This window comes from Panthera uncia, chromosome D4 (assembly GCF_023721935.1).
Source record: "Panthera uncia isolate 11264 chromosome D4, Puncia_PCG_1.0, whole genome shotgun sequence".
In the NCBI taxonomy this organism is placed as follows: Eukaryota; Metazoa; Chordata; class Mammalia; order Carnivora; family Felidae; genus Panthera; species Panthera uncia.
The window spans coordinates 6724855-6741399 of record NC_064807.1 but is presented as its reverse complement, the minus strand read 5'-3'; the positions used below and the strand labels follow the sequence as shown (position 1 = coordinate 6741399).

At 46.0% G+C, this 16545-nt stretch overlaps 1 protein-coding gene across 1 annotated transcript; it reads right to left on the bottom strand.

The window, feature by feature from the left end:
- Nucleotides 1-3561: 3561 nt before the first annotated feature.
- On the bottom strand, nt 3562-16545 carry AK3 (adenylate kinase 3). The gene is made up of 5 exons (XM_049644384.1): nt 16277-16545; nt 9921-10040; nt 8744-8916; nt 8081-8199; nt 3562-4106 (listed from the first exon to the last, which is right to left on the bottom strand). Exons 1-5 carry the CDS (start codon nt 16425-16427, stop codon nt 3986-3988), a joined length of 684 nt encoding a protein of 227 aa, XP_049500341.1. The 5' UTR covers nt 16428-16545; the 3' UTR covers nt 3562-3985.

Below are 16545 nucleotides of genomic sequence, written 5' to 3'. Positions count from 1 at the left end.
TGTGTCATTTTATCTATGGTAGTGGGGAGAATACGAATTTAAAATTATTCTCTACGAGATAGAGATGGGTAACATTCTCATCCAGTTACACCAAATTTTGTGTAATAAGCTCACAGTGTCCTATAACTTACCTTTAGGAAAACTGAGTGTTCTTCAGCAGTCCTGTTCCCCCTTTAAAAGTGAATTAACATGACGTGGCGCCTGGGTGGCTCGGTCGGTTAAGCATCCGACTTCGGCTCAGGTCAGGATCTTACAGTTTGTGAGTTCAAGCCCCACGTCGGGCTCTGTGCTGACAGCCCAGAGCCTGAAGCCTGCTTCGGACTCTGTGTCTCCCTCTCTCTCTGCCCCTTTCCTGCTCACGCTCTGTCTCCCAAAAATAAATAAACATTAAAAGTGAATTAACATGGGGTGCCTGGGTGGCTCAGTAGGTTAAGCATCCGACTCTTGATTTCTGCTCAGGTATGATCTCATGTTTCCTGGGTTCAAGCCCCACATCAGTCTGCGCTGACGGTGTAGAGCCTGCAGGGATTCTCTTTCTCTCTTTCAAAATAAATAGACTTAAAAAAAAAATGAATAACGGGCTGACCAAAGAACATGAATCTGGTTTAATAAGTGGATTTTTTTTACAGGATGAAAAAACTGTAGATTGAGACAAAGTGATCCTGAAGTTAACCTTGGGGTATTTTTTGAGAAAAATAAAGATGTCCGTTTACTATTCTCAAAAATCAGTCACGTATTTCAATTCTTAAATTGATTCTGGACAGAGATGCCCTTGTCAGATTTAAGCTTAAGGCTGTTCATTTCGGTTTTGCATCAATGTGATACGCGTTTTAAAACCCTGAAAATCCTTTGCATTGATTTCCGTAGTGGACATTTGTTACCACGTCACAGGTCTCCGAAAAGCAGACTCCTCGAAGAGGTATTTGCTTGCTTGCTTAAGCTGATGGTGGGGTGGCGGGGGGTTGGGGGGGGCGGTTACAAACATGAATAAAATGTTGATTATGAATTGCTTAGCGTCTAATAGTGAAGTCAAAACCATTCTCATACGCCTTGAAGAATTAGATTTGAACTTTTTTCTGAGTATGAAAATGATAAAATGATTGGATCGTTCACTTGGTTTCTTAAAACAGTATGGTTCTTCCTGCTGTTTACTATTCAAACACTTAAGAGTCTTTTGGTAAAATCCGAAACATCATCAAATTGATTTCCTCGGGTAAAATCCTTCCAAAATACAATTTGGCATGACAATTTAACTTTACCCAGTGCTACATATATGGGAAAACGTGATCGTTAGTTTACAAAAAAACAAAAACAAGGAGTCAGGTATGCACTCTACTGAGCATATTGGCTTTTACCGTGCTTTAAACATTTTAAACTAGTAACTTCCAAAATCAAAATCTTGAATTGCAAAGTTAAGAAAGCTATTTATTTTGTCAACGAGAAGACACAACTTACAAACATGTTTTAAATACAAATTTATTCTTGATGTTGGTTGCGGGTACTAACGGCAATTTCAGGTCTGTAATCACCATGATTTGTTGTTAACATAAGTTTTGTCACAGACTATTGAATGTCTCAGATGTTTTGCTGGAATGCCATTGTAAATACCTGGCTGGAAAATAGCTATGGACTGGGGTTTAAAAGTTTGAGCCAGTATTTAACCCATTTCAAAAGAGAAATGGAGAATATTTGCAGATGGTGTTGCCAATTTGCATTTCCCACAGCACATTCTGCTTACGAAAGGTGAACCAGAACGACGGGTACCCCAGAACACAGGGTCGTGGGCTGAGGTACTGTCCTCACCAGCCTTTTAACTAAGGCACGGCAGCTTCTCCTCGCCATGGCATTCAGCTCTGGACATACTTCCATGTGGCACTTAAATCACGACGACGGTCACTGAGCTTTTCAACAATGACAGTCTTCATCAGAACTGTCTATGACATCAACTCGGCATAAAACAAGTTCTCTTTATTTGCTTTAATAAAGCAAAAAAGTAATAGTGCGAGCATTTCCCAAAGTAATGGACGTACGTGCAAAACCGGTTATGTGTTCTGAGGTGGGGAGGGAGTGGTTACAGGAAGAGGTCTTACTTTCGATAGCCATGTACTTCTGCCCCTTTTTGAGTTCCAAATCCAAGTGTGTCCAGTATGCCTGCAATACTACAGCAGGAGATCTAGCTTAAAATGAAACCAGCCTCTGTACTGGTTTAAGACACAGTTTTAATTTTAAGACAATTATTAGAAAGTAGTCACTAATTCGGAAGCGCGGGAGACATCAGGGCAGCAGAACAGAAGGGTGGGATGGAGTCAGCCCTGTGGAATGATGGACACAAAGTAATACCCGCAGTTCTAAAATTCACTTTTATTGTAGAACATTAATACTCATGTACCTGCTAACCCAGTGGTAATTCCTAAGCTTAGTAGTTCACAACCGTTTTAGAAAGCACATAATATTAACATTCAAATAAAGCATCGTAGAAACTTTTGTAAAGAAATGCTTACTATTTTTAAAAGCCTTGGTCCATTCTGAAAGATTAACATTGAATTTTTAAAAATCGGAAGAGAAGAGTTTCTCCCTACAGAATAAAGAACAACTTGCTGGCATGTGTATTTTAAGCGCCTGGAATAAAATGGGCCAAATGTTCACAGGCAGTTAACCGCTTGTACGAGGACTCGTTTCGTTTGACTCAGCACCAGGTAAATAAGAGTAAATATGCCCTTGAACATGTGGTTTGGTTTCCCCTCCGCCTCATCGCCCCGCTCTTCCCAGCAGGCCACGGGACGGAAGCGTGCATCCTTCCTGCCCCGCTAAGAAACCAAACTGTCGTCACTCCTAGATGGCTGCCCAGCATGCAAACACAGTTCTCCTGCCAGACGATGGGGCAGCAGGGAAAGCGAGGTGTCCGCTTCTCTGATGAACAAAGAACTTCAGCAAACTCAGTTACCTTCCCGGTCCTTTTCAGCCTTTCAGGTAAATCCTTCTTCATTGCTACACCTGATTACTAATTAGGGTTGTTCCCTCTGTCAAGGGAATGCTCCCCAGGCACACCTGTTCCTACTTCCTGATGGCCAAGTATGCTTGCTTCACTTCGGGCCATGGCTTTGCTTTTCTTTTTGTACTTTAACTGGTTACTCTTCAACGCAGAAGTTACACACTGATCAGAAACTGGCAAGTAGGTCATATTTCTGGCAAGTAGCACATATTTCTTAACCTGAGTAACACCCAAAAACATAAGACTGTGATGACATTTTCTGTGGACAATTCAACTTCGGTGCTTCTGCAAGAACTTCTAGGGTCACTTTCTAACATTTTCCTCAGGACACGTATTCTCAAAAGACAACATGTCATAGGAAAGTAGTATTTTCCTATATGCTAGTTTAATACAATTGTATAGCAGACTGAAAATTCTGAGTAAACTGAAGGTATGTTTAACGACAAAATAAATACAGCAAAAATGGCTATGCTTGTAAGTTTCTTAGTATAAAGGCAGCAGTGAATTTGCATTCTGAAACTAATGCGCGTTTCCTGTTGTTTTCTGGAATTTGATAGACCTAGTGTCTCAAAAAACCATGTACCATAATGCTAGTGATGCCGTTTTTTGGGCAACAGTCTATGCAAATTTCTCTGATGAGATACTTTTCAGAGTGACGTGGAATTTTTTTTATTAGCTTTTCCAGAGAAATAAAATTTGTATCACTTGCTCTTCTGAACAAAACTTACGTTATTTCCGATTGCTCTTTTAATTATCCTTTAGAAAAATTTTCAGAAGTGAAGACATATCTGATATTTTTTAATTGCATGCCCATAGAAGATAAGTGGATAAAACACACTGGACGGAAACATGAATCTTCGTCATTGGACATATCCTTAATTTCCAGAATAAAATCAGTACAACTGAAACTAATACAATTTTCAAAAAAACTCATACATGGCAGGCTCCGGACGAGGAGCCCCTGCTCATCTTACTGGTTTTATGCACTTTTCCTCATGGAGTAACTGATGCTTTCTGGTTTACTTGTGGAACCCTTGTTTGTAGGAAAGCATAGACATAGGGCCAGATCTTGTTGGTTTCTGTTCCGGAGAATGTTTCCAACACCCCCTTTTTCCTAAAGATGACAAACAAAAAAACACAGGTCTGACTCTTCCTAATGAGCTTTTTCAAAGTGATTGTTGTTGTTGTTTTCTTTTTTTAAATGTTGATTTATTTTGAGAGAGAGAGCAGGGTCCGACACGGAGCTCAAACCCACGAACCATGAGGTCATGACCTGAGCAGGAACCAAGAGTCAGACGCTTAATGACTAAGCCACCCAGGTGCCCCTCAAAGTGATTCTTCAAAGATGATGATGTGAGGGGCGCCTGGCTGGCTCAGTCGGTAGAACATCCAACTCTTGATCTCAGGGTGGTGAGTTCAAGCCCTTGAGGGGTAGAGTTTACTTTAAAAAAAAAAAAAAAAAAGTGGGTTTAGGGGTCTCAGTAAGTAATCTGTGATCCAGAGAAAGAGGCATTGGCTTAGCGTTGGTAAACCTAGACTTTAGTTTCAGCTGTGCCCTCTGGCTTATGGAAACAGTCACTTGAAAAATAGTAGCACTTATTTATTGAGTATGTGCTCAGTGTTTTAAATATACTGGCTCACTTAATCCTTTCTGTAGCTCAGATTCCTTTTGTTACTGATACAACTGTGTGTTTAGAAAGTAACAGCCCAGATCACACACGGAGTAGCTCCCCAACACGGGGCCTGTCAGATACCTTTCCTTGCCTCTACTTCCCCACTTGCAAAACTGCTGTCTAATACTTGCTTGTGCTTCCTTCTTTTTGCCTAGTTTTATTTCTTCCTCTATGCTATCCTTTCACGTTTTAGAGGAAAAGGGAATACAAAGTTTTTATTGAGCTTCCTATTGTGTTTCTCCATTTTTCCCCAGGCAGATTTGTCTGGCTTGCCATCAGACCAGCAGCCAGTGTCTGTTTACTCCTGGGGGTGAGATCAGAATCCCAGGGTTGCTCCTCAAAAGAGACTCCCTCCAGACATGCTGGCATTACTCCCTTTGCTTACCCTCCTCCTGCAACCCACACGCACACAGTGTCTTCAAGGCTGAACCCCGCTTTCTTCCTGAAAACAGGATCATCGTACCTCTGCAACCTTTCACCTGGTTTTCAGAGGCTTCCCTGGGGACAAAAGCATTCCTCTCTTGATACCTCATACGATTGGCCAGAGTTAAGACTAACTTTGAGTAGTTCCCACTGTTTTCTTGGTTAAGAAACATCTGCTAAGGAAAGACACTATGCAAATAGTGTAGTCTCTGCATATTAGAAGCCCTCCTAAATTCACAGGCATCTTGTCAAGCTTTCAAGAGAACAAGTTTCTTAACTGCTGTGGCCTCCTGAATCAAGCCAGTGTTACAAGTGAGTTAATTACTGAGGGCACAAGTGCAGGCACCTATTGTATACAATTGTATACAATCCTAAAGCTGTACCTTGGATGAACATGTGCCCTTTTAATTTCTATGTAATAAAACCTGCTTCAACTGTAGGTCCTTTAAAGAGTAAGAACATAAAGCTGTTTGTTAACACAGACCTAATTACTCTGTAAATGTCCCACTGCTGAAAGAGTTTTAAAAACAAATACAACTGTCAGTATTTAAAATATCAGTGCAGGGGCACCTGGGTGGCTCAGTCGGTGAAGCATCCGACTTTGGCTCGGGTCGTGATCTCGTGGTTCGTGGGTTTCCGTGCTGACAGCTTGGAGCCTGGAGCCTACTTCAGATTCTGTGCCTCCCTCTGTCTCTGCCTCTCCCCTGCTCACGCTCTGTCTCTCTTTTTCTCTCTCAAAAAATAAATAAACATTAAAAAAATTAAAAATAAACAAAACAAAATATCAACGCATATTGATATTCCATATACCACTCTTAGTTTTTGGTTAAGTCCAGCCCTAGTTCTGCATGCGGGCGTTCAGAAGGAAAAGCTTCAATTAATGGCAAGAGGTAGCAAAAGCCGGAAGCCTGGAAAGACCAGGTTTGTCTCCTAAGACAGGGACCTGGATCCTTATGTTTCCTCTCTGCAGCTTTCCCGACCCCTCTTCCCACATTGGGAGAGAAGTAACCGGTGGTTACCTCCACGAATAGGCTCGCAGGGTTCTTATCTGCTCAGCAACAATGCCTTCTCCCTTCTGCTTACTTTTGAGTGAATAACAAAACCCCTTTTGGGAAACACCACCTTCACCACACCAGGTCCATGCGATTTGGGTGGGACTCTCCCCGCTTCCCAGCTTCAAGAATGGACGTGATCGGGGCCCATCAGTGCCGACCAGAGGGCTTTTGCTGCCAAAGACGCTCTCTTTTCTGCTCAGTAGCTCAACTGGTAGGAGATAAGCTGGGGTGTTGAGAGGCTCACGGAGGGACAGCCCGCCTGAGATCGAAGCCGCCAACATGGAAAAGTAGAGCCGAGTGTGACCGGGGCCTGAGGACGCTGTCTGAACACCGGACGCAGGAACTATCGTTGGACCTTGTGGTTACAATACATTCCCCTTTTGCTCAAAGTTAGTGTGAATTAGGTTCCTGGCTGATAGCAGCACACAGCACGTTGTACGGTAACCACGATCTACCCAGCTCTCAGCCTCCCCCACGTATGGCAGATACACAACTTCCTGGGGGCCCGGCCTTGATCCGTGTGGACCAACGTTTGGCACGGTGTCAGCAGAGGGAATAATAACAGCAGCTACCACGGAGTGGTTTATTAGTGCCAGGGCCGCGGGAAGTCTTCACGTGGATTCTCTCAGTTCCCTTAATAACCCTATACGGTAGGTACTGTTTACTATTGCTCTGACTTGACACACACAGAGAATGTGTGCCACAAAGGTTGAATGCCTTGCCCGGGGCCACACACGCACAGCTGGTAACCAGTAGAGACGAGCTCATTCTAGCAACCACGGAGTTATGGGTAACAGCGACCCCAGAAAGTGCCCTTGTAATCTCGCCCTCCAGAAAGTACTACTAGAATAGTCTGGAGACTGCTGCTTCAGATTTCGCTGCGTACCTGCCCCATTACAACAACACCACTGATTACACAGGGTTTACTATGGGGCAGACACAATCCTAGGAGTTACACACACTAACTCACCCTTTCGACCCGCTATTCTTACCCCCATTTAAGCAAGAGGTGAAGACCAGGTGAATAAACAACGAGCGGGGATTTGGACTTGGGGAGTCTGGCTCCAGAGTCTGCTCCAACCACAACACTGTGCTGTCTTGACTCTGAAGCACCGTTCAGGTAGTGCGTGTGGGAAGGGAAAGGGGATGGGAGGGATCCCTCCTGTGTAAGCGGAGGGAAAGCCGGACTAAGGAGACCGGGTCACAGATTTATCCAGGAGAGTTCCCATAGGTGTTGTGGGATAGGAACTTCCTGAAGAGCGGACGGAACCGTGTGAGAATATAAGCTTTCGAAGACTGAGCCAAACGAGGGGAGGAGAGGGAGCCGCCTGAAGCTTCCATGCGCCCTCCAGTGGCACAGGTGGCGGGCATTCCTGGACTCGCCGCCCCAGCGCTCACGGCAGCCCGCCCTTTACCTGCCAGCAGAGTTCGGGCGACGTCGGTCCACTCCGAGCTCCAGGTGGGGACCGGCCAGTCTCCTCCCTCCCAAGCAGGGGCCGGCTCCAGAACGAGCGGTCACCTAAGCCTAAAACAGTCGGTGCAAGGTGCTCCCTGACCACAGCGGCTGCTCAAATTGGTGCAGTCTTCACGACGTGTGGGGCTTTTGTCCACTGGGGGGAAAGCTGACCCCTCAGCCCTCGTGAAAGAGGACGCCCTGCCTGTTTCCTGGCTACTGTGTGTGAGCACGCGGGGAGTCTAAGGACAAAGCCCACAGGAAGCTGGGAGAACGCCAACATTCTGTCCAGACCTCGTGGTGACCGAAGCCCAGCCTACCTCCGGGACTTCTCTGTCACACACGCTACATTTCCCTTACCGTTCAAACCAGTTTGAATCGGATCTTCTGGTATGTTAGCATTCCAGCTGGAAAGCATGGGCTAACTGAAAACCGACTTGGTGTTTCATCACGCAAGAGAAGCTCTGAAGAGCGACAAACTCACTGGTAATATTCCAGGACCGGCTCTGTTTGGACTTCGTACGCCTTCAGTCTCCTGACAACTGTCTCTGGCTTATCGTCCTCACGCTGAATGAGAGGCTCTCCAGTCAGGTCATCAATGCCCTATGGAAGAGTTAGGAGAGGCTGGTACCAAACATCTCAGTTTTGAAGCACAGTTTTATAAGCAGCTAAGTGATTTTTAAACATCTGTATGCAAGTACGAAGCACAAAAGCGTGCTTTCCAGTAAACAGAAGCAAATCCAAACATAGATCATTTTGCAGCACAGGGCCACGAGACCCCAGGATCATCTCAGCCTCTAACTAATTTCGTACGTACGCAGAATGAATCAGCTATAGACTGGGAATCTGAACTGCAAACCCTCTCAAGTGGTCACTAATCCTTATCACCCCAACTCCTAACACACCGCCTGGCACGTAGTAGGAAATCCGCAAATACTTCTGAACGAGTACCAAGCCCCCTGTCGCTCCTGGGGACTCCTTTCCCAACAAGCTGAGTGGACTGGACTCGTCCACTGCGCCAAGTGACCCCAGAGCGTCCCCCTGGAGCTTTGGTCAGGCGTCACAGAACTTCCGTCTGTGAGGGCAAGAGGAATCAGAGACCGTCCGCTCCGTGAGAGGCCAGGCCAGTGCCACCACAGCCACTCACCACGGTTTTGGGAGGGTTGAACTCAATGTTGTAGACTCGGCCGCTGGCGGGATGAATCCAGCGAGCAGTGAGACGCTGCTTAATGACCTCAAAGGGCACGTTCAGATTAATCACCGTGTCTATCCGATAAGCTCTGTCCAGGGCTTCTGCCTGTGGAAGTGTCCTTGGAAAACCTTTACAAATTCAACAACAACAATGACAAAAGAATAAGGGGAGGAAGGGAGTGGGGGAGGAGGGGAGAGAAGGAAGAGGATTCATTAATGTTGAACAGTCTGAAAACAAAGCAAGAATACCAGGCAGGCTGATCACAGCTGTAGGGCAATTGGGATGACGGTTAATTCTGTGAGTCAACTCGCCTGGACCATGGGGTGTCCGGATACTTGGTCAAGTGTTACCCTGGGTGTGTCTGAGAAGCTGTTTTGGGACAAAAGTAACATTTAAGTCATCGGACTAAGTGAAGCAGACCGTTCCCCTGATGTGGGTGGGCCTCGCCTAAGCCACCCAAGGCCTGAACAAACCAAAAGAGCTGACTCTCCCCTCCAAATAAGGGGGAGTTCTTCCTGCCTGCTTGCCTGCCCTGGAGTTGAGACTGAGACCTCGGTTTTTTCCTGCCTTCGACTCCAACCGAGGCCAGCTCCTCCTGGCTGTCAAGCCTGCTGGCCTTCGGACTGGAGCCAGATCGCCCATCGGCTCTCTTGGGTCTCTGCACGCTCACCCTGAAGATCTTAGGACTCTTCAGCCTCCATCATCATGTGAGCCAATTCCTCAAAATAAATACCTGTCTCTCTCTCTCTCCCACCCCCCCAGACCTGAGTATCAACCTGCCCTCAAGGATTCCACCACACCTCTGGCTGGGGAACGTTCACAGCTGGACTGTAAATTACTCTCCACCGTTCCTTCTCCCTTTTGTCGTGACCCTCCCTCACCATAAAATATTCTCGAAGGAGGGGGAAGGAACGAGTCACATCTAAAAGGAGCACAGAAATCGTGTAGTCCACTTCTGTCGTTCCCTTCAGATGAACAAGCAGGTCCAGAGAAGACGAGTGGCCCAAGGCTTCAGGGTGCTGGATGGCGGCATTCAGGCCCCCTGCCCACCAGACGTGCGTCCATAGCCACGAAATGCTCCTTCTCTGCCCACGCTCCTCTGGACAGCTGAGGCGCTCCCAACACCACTTACCGTCCAACAGCCAGCTGCACTGAGTGAGGTTTTTCAGCTCGTGTAGAGCCAGCCGAGTCATGACATCATCTGGGATGAGCTTCCCTTGGTCGATGAAAGTCTTGGCTAACACGCCGATTTCTACAGCAGGGGAGGGAGACAAAACCTATCAGCAGATGTATTTGTTTTATCCCATTCCAGACCCCCTAGGAAACCGCTAAAGGGGACCTCTGGATAGCACACTCATGTGATAATGTGCAATGTCAACAGAAGTTGCAAAATAATCTACACCTATTTCAAATTCTCTATTATATAAAAATATATAAATGCAAATGTATAAACAGAAAAAAAAAAATGGAAAGCCACTCGCAACTCGTTAATAGTAGTCCTCACTGGCGCCTGGGTGGCTCAGTTGGCTGAGCGTCCGAGTCCGACTTGGGCTCAGTTCCCGACCTCACGGTTCGTGAGTTTGAGCCCCAAGTCGGGTTCTCTGCTGTCAGTGCAGCACTTCAGATCCTCTGTCCCTCTCTCTGCCCCTCCCCTGCTTGTTCTCTTTCTCTCTCAAAAATAAATATTAAACAAAAAATAGTAGCCATCTCTGTGTGATATAAGTGATTTTTGTACATATTTACACTATTGGGTATTTTATAAATTTTCTATCAGAAAAAATATAATAATAGAAATTATTTTTTTAAGTTTATTGTGAGAGAGAGAGAGTGGGGGAGGGGCAGAGAGAGCTGGAGAGAGAATCTCAAGCAGGTCCCCACTCAGTGTGGAGCCCAATGTGGGGCTCAATCTCACACCTATGAAATCAAGAGCCACCCAGGTGCCCCAGAAATGATTTCCTTTTTATTTTCTTTTATTAATTTATTTTAATGTTTTAATGTTTATTTTTGAGAGAGAGAGAGAAGCAAGGGAGGGGCAGAGAGTGGGGGCGGGGGGGGGGGACAGAGGATCTGAAGCGGGCTCTACATTAATAGCATACAGCCCCGGGGGTGCCTGGGTGGCTCAGTCAGTTGAGCTTCCGACTTCCGCTCAGGTCATGATCTCACAGTCTGTGAGTTCGAGCCCCGTGTCGGGCTCTGTGCTGACAGCTCAGAGCCTGGAGCCTGCTTCCGATTCTGTGTCTCCCTCTCTCTCTGACCCTCCCCCATTCATGCTCTGTCTCTCTCGGTCTCAAAAATAAACAATTATAAAAAAAATTTAATAGCAGACAGCCCCACGTGGGGCTCAAACTCACAAACCGTGAGATCATGACCTGAGCTGAAGTCAGATGCTTAACCACTGAGCCACCCAGGTGCCGCTATTTATTTTTTTAAGTTTATTCATTTATTTTGAGAGAGAGAGAATGAGACTGTAAGCAGGGGAGGGGCAGAGAGAGAAGGAAAGAGAGAGTCCCAAACAGGCTCTGCACTGCCATCACGGAGCCCGCTGCAGGGCTCAGTCCCACGAACCGTGAGTTCACGACCTGCACTGAGGTCAAGAGCTCGACGCTTAACCAACTGAGCCACCCAGGCACCCCTAAAGTGACCCAGCTTTTTAAATGAACACACTATAATGTTCATAAAAGTAAAGGTTTGGTGTGCTAGTTGCTTTTCAAATATACTTTGAAATTAAAAAATCGTGTCTACCTAAAATTATTTCTTGAATGTCAATACCGCATGAGGGTAAGTGTTTAACTGGCGCTCGAGGAGACCTGAGTGTTCATCCTGGTCTCCCAGCAACTGTTGTTTATTAGTGAGCGAATTCTTCAACCTCGCCTGAACTCAGTTTCTCATCTTTAAGTGAGAAGGCTGGCCTAAACGTCTAAGGGTCAGATGCAAGTCTCCTGACTCCAGGGTCAGGGCTGGCCCACCATTACTACAGGTTTGCTACTGTCAACAGGTTGTCTTGTGTCTCCAGGGTCCTTATCACATCCTCTGGGCTGATTTTAAACTTTTTAAGCTTTAGCTATAGGGGCGCCTGGGTGGCTCGGTCGGTTAAGCGTCCAACTCTTGATTTTGGCTCAGGTCATGATCTCACGGTTCCAGAGTTCAGGCCGGGCGTTGGGCTCCATGCTGACAGCTCAAAACCTGCTCAGGATTCTCTCTCCCTTTCTCTCCGCCCCTCCCCTGCTCACACTGTCTCTGTCTCTCTCAAAATAAATAAACTTTAAAAAATAAAAATGAACTTTAGCTATAGATGACAGCCGTAGGTTATAAAACACAGCACCCTCGGGGCGCCTGGGTGGCTCAGTCGGTTAAGCAGCTGACTTCGGCTCAGGTCGTGATCTCGTGGTTCGTGGGTTTCTGTGCTGACAGCTCGGAGCCTGGAGCCTGCTTCGGATTCTGTGTCTCCCTCTCTCCCTGCCCTTCCCCCGCTCATGCTCTGTCTCTCTCTCTCTCTCTCTGTCTCAAAAACAAACATTAAAAAAAACTTAAAAAACAAAAACAAAAACACAGCACCCTCATGAAATACCGTATTTATAGAAACTCCACAACAGGGACTTGCTATTGGAAGGACATAAGTATAGGCAGAGATGCTACGAAACATTCATGTACAGGGATAGTCATAATGGTATTTATTACGGCAGAGAATGGTTAACAACATAAATGTCCAAATAACAGGGAAATGTTAGAAAATTAAATATATCATTGTTAAGACCGCTTCGTGGCATGTGAGCATGCTCAAAGTAAGTGAGAAAAAAGGGTATATAAACAATCATTTAGAATGCAACAATTTTGCAAATACAATAGAACCTTGGACTGCACGTAACTTGTTCTGGGAGTGTTCCGCAAGACGAGCAAACATTTCTAATGAATTCTAACTTGATAAACGAGCGATGTCTTGCAAAACGAGTAGTATATGATGCCAAACGTCACATGATCACAATTGCACCCATGGTTCTTGAAATTCACTTTGATATATGAGTGCTTTGAATCGCAGGGATGTTTCTGGAACAAATTATGCTTGCAAACCGAGGTTTTGCTGGACATACAAATGCAACAGAGAAAAGAGAAAGAAAAAAGCACATAAGGCACTAAAGGATTAATTACAATTGTATCTGGGTGTTGTAATTAGGAGGACTTTAATTTTCTTTTGTATAGTCTCGTGACGTGTTTTTCTTCCTTTATAGTAAGTATAGTTCGCTTCTAGTTTTTTTCAATAGAAGACAACACCTCTTTTCTGGCTCTGATCCTGTGGGAAAGATCCAATCACACACACAAAAGAGAGAAAGAGAGAGAGAGGGAGAGGAAGGAGAGAAATATTCAAAGAGAAAACTATTAGAAGAGAAACATTTTTATTGAGAATATGTTCTTAGTCCTGAGATACTGAACATCTGTAATAACAATCTCCTGAACGCCTCCCTAAGCTCCACTTTGTTTTCTTTGGTAAAGAACTGTGCTTTTTAAAGACTTATTAAAAATGAGCAGATGCCTGAGGCAAGCTGGACGCCTTTTCCCATGATGCTCTCTTCCCTCCCTCCAGCCTCCTTTCTCCCTGTGGAGCCAGAAAGAGGACAGCAGGCCCGTCAAGGGATGTTAAGGATACACAAAGAGCAATGTTTCTTCATTTTGAAAAAAAGTTTACAATTAGGTGAAGCCAATTAAAGCTTTAAACTTAACTTTAAAAAACCTTTTATGTTTTCACAAATTAAGGTAACTTGAACTCTCTGCTGAAGGTGTTCTTTAAACACATCGTTACACCTCACTGCTCGAGTTATTTTTCAGAGGGCCCCTTAAGGATTATGCCTTCCTAGTGTGCCATTCCGGAGGCTGTTTATTGTTACCTAACTACTGAAGTATGTTGCATCAAGAACATTTAGCAAGCAGGCCAAGCAATTTAACCTTATTTAGAAGCGTTAACTAATGACAAAACATTTTGTATGTTTTAAAGGATCAACCTTAGAAGAGAACAATGAAAACAGCAATTCGCTAGACTAGGTGCTGAACAGAGAAATCCAAGAGAACTAAAAACATTGAGGTGGTTGTTTTTCTTCCCGTATTTGTCTGCATTTCGAAACAGACAAAAATCCCACCGAAAAATAAGCTAAATGCTCATCAATAGGGGATTAAACAGACCTTAATATTCAGCAAATAGATACCTAAGTAAGCATTACAAGAATGAAACAGATTTTTACGTTTTGATGTGGAAAAACATCCTAGATATAAAGTGAAAATACGCTGGTGCAGAATACATACACAGTATGATTGCGTATTTCATAAAATAAGAGATATGTAGGTTATACACACACCTATATACACACATACCTATACACACGTATGTGTGTGTGTTATACACACACATTTTTTTTTTTAATTTTTTTTTTTTTTTTAACATTTATTTTTGAGACAGAGAGAGACAGAGCATGAACGGGGGAGGGTCACAGAGAGAGGGAGACACAGAATCTGAAACAGGCTCCAGGCTCTGAGCTGTCAGCACAGAGCCCGACACGGGGCTCGAACTCACGGACCGCGAGATCGTGACCTGAGCCGAAGTCGGCCGCTTAACCGACTGAGCCACCCAGGCGCCCCTACACACACATTTCTAAAAGGAAACACGAGATCCTGTTCCCCTGTGAAGAATGGGACTGAGGCAGGAAATGAGAGAAGATTTTACTTTTCATTTCATGTACTTCTGTCCCTTTTCCAATTCTTCTTTTACTTCTGTAGGCATTACTTCTATAATTTTTTAAAAGCAGGTTCAGGGGCATGTGGGGTGCCTGGGTGGCTCAGTCGGCTAAGCATCCAACTCTTTAAAAACTTTTTTTTGTTACTGCTTATTTTTGAGAGAGACACAGTTTGAGTAGGGAAGGCGCAGAGAGAGGGGGAGACACAGAATTCGAAACAGGCTCCAGGCTCCGAGCTGTCAGCACAGAGCCCGATGCGGGGCTTGAAGCCGGGAACGGCGAGATTATGACCTAGTCTGGAGTCGGGCACTCAACCCGCTGAGCCACCCATGCATCCCAGCATCCAACTCTTGATATGGGCTCAGGTCATGATCTCATGGCCTGTGAATTCCAGCCCTGAACTGGGCTCTTTGCTAACAGTGTGGCCCCTGCTTGGTATTCTCTGTCTCCCTCTCTCTTGAGCACTTGCTCACTCTCTTCCAAAAATAAATAGATAAAACTTTAAAAAGATGAATGTGAAAAGGAGGTTCAGGGGCACCTGGGTGGTTCAGGTGGTTAAGCCTCAGACTTTTGATTTCAGCTTGATCTCATGGTTCATGGGATCAGGCCCAAGACTGGCTCTGGGCTGACAGCGCAGAGCCTGCTCGGGATTCTCTCTCCCCCTCTCTCTCCCCCTCTCTCAGCCCCTCCCCTGCTCTCGTTGCATGCGTGCACTCTCTCTCTCTCTTAAAATAAATAAACATTAAAAAAAAAAAAGGGTTCAAAATGAGTTTTTTGGAAAACAAAGGTCAACACCTTTGAGGAAAAAAAACTCATCCTACTGCTGACTTTTTAAAAACACCTTTCGTGGGGCGCCTGGGTGACTCAGTCTGTTAAGCATCTGACTCCTGATCTCAGCTCAGGTCTTGATCTCAGGGTCATGAGTCCAAGCCCCGTACTGGGCTCCACCTTGGGGGTGGAGCTGACTTTAAAAAGATAAGTAAATAAAAATAAAACATAAATACGTAAAAGCAGGTTTCTTAAGAGATGATTTGCACTGACATAAAACTCATCCACTGTATAGAATTTGACTGGATTTGGCACTGAGTTATCAGAATTTATCTGGCACGAGAAACGAAACTTCCGATAACTATGCCCAAGAATAGCTTTCCTGTCTAAGAAATCTCTGGGGTATCAAAGATCTAAGCCAATTTTTGTGACTACAACGAGCCTAAGAAAAATACTCGGGCCTTCAGATTATGGAAGAAACGTCAGAACCAGAAAATCCCAGTGTAACAAAAAAAAAAAAAAAAAAAAAAAAAAAAGGAAGATCAAACCCTTCAGGTCAAACTTCAGTCCTCCAGGTTAAAGGGCACGTGGAGATCAGGCCACAGCACCCGAGGGAGCAGCAGCGACTGGAACTGGACGTGCTTCTCTAACAAACCAAGCAAGCGGTTTACTTTGATCTTTGAACTTCGAACTCGTCCTCAATTCCTAATCTCTTTCACCAATAACCCGCCGGAAGCGGCCCCCGGCCCCCGGAGGCTGGAGCCTTCGGGGCGCAATTGCTCAGCAGCTAAGATCTGCCCCGCTGGGCAGCGGGAGGGGGTGCCGCGTCCGCGTCCCTGCGCCCGTAATCCCTGCACCCGCATACCCGGACCCGTATCCGGGGGTCTCGCTTCCGGGGGTCTCGTTTCCGGGGGTCTAGCTTCCGCGGGACCCGCATCCCCGCCAGCAAATCCCATCCCGGGCTACGCCGCGCCGCCTCCGCTCCGGCCCGGGCTCCCACCTGTGCCCCGAAGCATGTTGTCTCGGAGCAGGTCCCCGCTGGAGAGGTGCTTCAGCGCGAAGTGCTTGGTGATGCGCGACGACACGGTGCCCTTGCCCGAGCCCGGCGCCCCCATGATGACCGCGCGCAGCAGCCGCGCCGACGCCCCCATGGTCGGAGGGAGCGGCCCGGGCCGCGCGCCCTGGGGAGTCCGGCCCGGCTGCGCGCTCGTCCGGGTGTGCGGTGTGCGGTGTGCGGTGCGGGGCCGGACGGCAGAAGGCGGGCGCGGC